A 3,998-nucleotide genomic window follows, 5' to 3' on the forward strand; every position below is an offset into this window, starting at 1 on the left:
TTATTGTTGTTGTTGTTGTTGTTGTTGTTGTTGTTATTATTGGGTTGTTGTTTTTGTCTTTCTTGTTGTTCTTATTTGTCATAGTGCAACCTTTTGGTTTATAATGACATGCCAAAAAATGCTTAACTGGGTAACAACAGTTGAATAATAAGTAAATAAATCCAAATCTGATGAATAAGCAGAGAACAAAATAAATAAATTACGCACACACACAAAAACATCCTGTTTATTTGTCCTTCCGTCTCCGTCTTCGAGGATTATGTTTTTTGTTATATTTAAATGGTACAAGTCTGCGTCTGCGCGCTTTTTTTTTTACATTTTGATTATCATTAATTTTTTGGATTTTTGGATTTTTCATTTAGAATTATTTTTCTTTTTAAATGCTTTTACTGCTATTTGAAAAAGTGCAAATGGCCCATGAATAGTGTTTCCTGTCGGCTCGAACCAATTATGTTACCGGAGGCCACAAAAAACAAGTCTATCTGCAGTTCATTTTCTTCATATGCACATAATCAGAGATAGGCCTGCGCGTAGGATGCCACCTTGTGGAAAAATGAGAAAACTTCAACGTCTAAGGTCAGCAGTGAGTCGCCATTATCACGTGCAGTATGGAGATTAACGTGTCTCTGTGGAGGATTCCACAGAGACACGTTGTTGTGACGCATTCCTACCCATGTTGTCTGTCTGTGTCTTGTAGGTGAAAAACCTGGAGAATGAGAAGAGAAGACTTGAGACAAAGCTGAAGATCCTCAGGGAGCAGGAGGACTACAACGGGAAGGTTGAGTATCTTGTGAAGCAGCTGGAGAACGAGCTGGAGCAGCAGATTGAAAGCTTGAAATCCGACCAGAACAAACTGCAGCCTGAGCTGCAGGAGATCCAGGACGAGGTGGACGATACCAAGAAAAGGTCAGCAAATCACAGGGCGGCTGATTTTACTGAACATGTTGATTGTTGCAATAAAACTTGTAACTTCATCAGTTTTTCACCTTTTTATTTGGAATTGGTTTCAGGTATGAAGACCAGTTGCGCCAGAGAGGTGACCTTGAGAACGACTTTATTGTGTCTAAAAAGGTACTGTGAGCTTTAAAGTTTTATTCACCACTGTGTCGTCACTGGAGGCACATGTATGTATATTTAATGTGTGTGTTACAGGAAGTAGACGAAGGCCACTTGGAGGCAGTAGCTCTGGCTGTGGATCTTGAGGACCTGATGAGAACAATGGCCTTCCTCAGGCTCGCATTTGATGAGGTAATGAAAGTGATGAAAATCCAGTTAGTGAATTAACAGTATTGGTAATTACAAATGACAGGTGGTCTAATAAATTTGGTGTGTGGGTCTTTTCTTTGTCTCCACAATAACTCACTGTCTCCATGTCTGCCCCTGCAGGAGATCAAGGAGCTGGAGTCACGCATCCAGAACAAAACAGTGGTCCTACAGGACAACACCAGACGTTCTCTGGACATGGACCAGTTCATCAAGACCGTTGAGAATCAATATGCTACCATGGCTACCCGCACCAGGGAAGAGGCTGAGCAGTGGAACCAGAGAAAAGTATTTTTCTATGATTGCTTATATGACATTCAGTCTTACTGCAGATGTTTTGAGCATTTGACCTCCCTGTTCCCACTTTAGATGGAATCTCTGGTCCAAACTGTAGGAGAGCGCGAGCAAGAAGTGCGTGACATAAAGAGGGAGATTTCAGACTTGCTGCGTCTCATCCAGAGGCTTACAGCAGACCTGGAGAGTCTCAGAAGGAAGGTTGGTTCCCCTTACATACATTATTTGGACAGTATTTAGTCAGCACGCACGTTGTCCATCTATTCACTGCTGATGTTATCTTATCTCTGTTTTCCCATCAGGAGGAGGCCCTCATGAATGACCTGGATGATGCTAGAAAAGAGGGTGAGGAAAATCTCAACAAGGCCCGGGAAAATATCGCTCTGCTGGAAGATTGTTTGAAGCGGGCCAGGCAGGACTTGGCTACACTGATCCGTGATCACCAAGAGCTGCTGAACATCAAGCTGGCCATGGACATCGAGATCAACACCTACAAAAAGCTGCTGGAGGGCGAGGAGCAGAGGTATGTAAGCAGAGGGAGCATCGAAAAACCAAAGAGAAAAAATAATAATAAAATACCGTATTATCTAAATGTAGTGCTTGTACTAATATCTGTGTCTGCTCTATCTCCAGAATGAGCTACCTAATGCGCCAATCAGGTGAGAACCTTTGTTGTCTACTGACACATAAGTGTATACATTTTTATTCTTTATTTTACTAATTCTGTACAAATTTCCCTTTAATAAAATCTCTATCTTCTAAAGACAGTGGTTCCCAATAGTTTTGGCTCAGGATCCCTTATCGTGTTCTTTACTCAGGAATAGTTGAGTGAAAATATGAGTGATGATTTTATTCGTCCTTTTTTTAGTGTGAATATTGTTGGTGCTAAAATTGCAAAAACGGAGTTCTGACACTTGCAGAATATTGTCCTCCAAGCCCCAGTGTGGGATCTGAGCTCTAACTGAATATAAAGTGATTCATTTCTTTCTAATAAACCACTAACAAAGCTTTGTCATCCAATAATGCATTACTGCTGATCAATGTTACTATTTCACGTGTCCAAAAAAGCCTCAATTTTGGTCATCCAGTGAATCAGTGATGTCAGTAGAAACCAACAGAGAGAGTTAAATAAAGCAAAACGTTAACACATAAAAAAAGATCAATCTAAATTGAAAAATCAATCAAAAGCGAGCCAAACCAGTAACATCCATTTCACACATATCAGCATTCTCATGCTTGATTAATTTTTTTCATCCTACTAAAATCAAACCTCTTTTTTGCTCAGATTTCTAAAAACAAACCAACCAATCCAAGTCCTTACTTGCACGCAGACGTTCACCTGCCGCCGACGCGATACGTGCCAGCCAACCCGAAAGCCACCGAACCCACCCCTGTCCGGGATATCGCCGCCACCACGCCCACCACTATTGTCCCACCAGTGTCCCCTGCCACCAAGAAGCGCCTGTTGATCCGGTTGGAAGTGGAAGAAGGCAAACTTGTGTCTGAAAGTTACCAGTACACTGACTGATTGACTGGGACTGTCATGCCTCTGTCTGCAGCGTTAGAGTATGTCAGCTCAATCAGTCAGAGTCACCGATGGGGCTTCAAGCCTGTCCCAGCTGACATGGTGCCAGAAGAAGTGTGCCTGAGCTGGTCCAATCCATCACAGGCCGATATCCGCAAACTGTGAATCAATGTGAATGAAAATGTGAAACTAATTCAAATGAAGTTAAATTTATTTAAATTAAATATCCAGATTTTTTTTAATTTGTTTTTTATATATAATAATCTTTTTTAGTTTGTATGCTTTCTGGAAGAGTGAGCAGTAACAGCAGCTTCCCGGCAGGTTGAACGTTTGCCTAAAAATTGTGCGTGAATGTGTTCGTGTCAAGCAGTGTTTCTGGAAATGTTTTCTTTTCTTTGTTCGCATTCGTAAAGGCTTGTGGTGCTCCATTGTAGTTTTTGTTTTTTCTATTTCTCTTAAACATTTGTGAGCGAAATAGGAATCGGGCAGCTCTCTGTAAAAACACTGCAAAGGTTTCTCAGCGACATCAGCAGCAAAATAAGGAACTTGGAGGTTTAAAGGTGCAATTAAAGGAGCGGAGAGGACATATATGCATACGTTTCTTCATAAAGTGACAACAGGGCTTGGAATGGCTTTTCATGCAAAAACAAATCAGAATATTTCAGTGGTGCTGTAAGCTGTGCATCTTTACACAATGCTGCAAAGGGATGTTTTTTCTTATGTGTGTGGGACTTCTTACCTCAGCTTATGCCAAAGTGACATCTATCATTTGGGTGAATGTGTGCAGCGCAATAGCAATAAAATAATTCATGAAGCAAAAATGATTAATGTGTCTGCTGTCTTAATTTCATACTTACTGTTAGATTATTCTGTTATTATATGTTACCTTATATATGTAATCAAAAGTAGTTGAATT

At 40.6% G+C, this 3,998-nt stretch overlaps 1 protein-coding gene across 2 annotated transcripts in view; it reads left to right on the forward strand.

The window, feature by feature from the left end:
* Window positions 1-3,304, forward strand: part of LOC102199446 (intermediate filament protein ON3-like) — a 3,655-nt gene extending 351 nt beyond the window's left edge. Inside the window, exons 2-9 of one of the 2 annotated variants that reach the window (XM_005752896.1) lie at window positions 698-906; window positions 1,011-1,071; window positions 1,153-1,248; window positions 1,387-1,551; window positions 1,633-1,758; window positions 1,860-2,080; window positions 2,191-2,216; window positions 2,889-3,304. In XM_005752896.1, coding sequence (XP_005752953.1) covers window positions 698-906; window positions 1,011-1,071; window positions 1,153-1,248; window positions 1,387-1,551; window positions 1,633-1,758; window positions 1,860-2,080; window positions 2,191-2,216; window positions 2,889-3,085 — 1,101 coding nt within the window. In that variant the 3' untranslated portion in view covers window positions 3,086-3,304. Of the gene's footprint in view, window positions 1-697; window positions 907-1,010; window positions 1,072-1,152; window positions 1,249-1,386; window positions 1,552-1,632; window positions 1,759-1,859; window positions 2,081-2,190; window positions 2,217-2,842 lie in introns of both variants that reach the window. The other variant, XM_005752897.2, reaches the window with a different exon arrangement.
* Window positions 3,305-3,998: the final 694 nt, after the last annotated feature.

The sequence above is a fragment of the Pundamilia nyererei genome, unplaced genomic scaffold, assembly GCF_000239375.1.
Source record: "Pundamilia nyererei isolate P.nyererei 1_Seehausen unplaced genomic scaffold, PunNye1.0 scaffold00390, whole genome shotgun sequence".
Lineage (NCBI taxonomy): Eukaryota > Metazoa > Chordata > Actinopteri > Cichliformes > Cichlidae > Pundamilia > Pundamilia nyererei.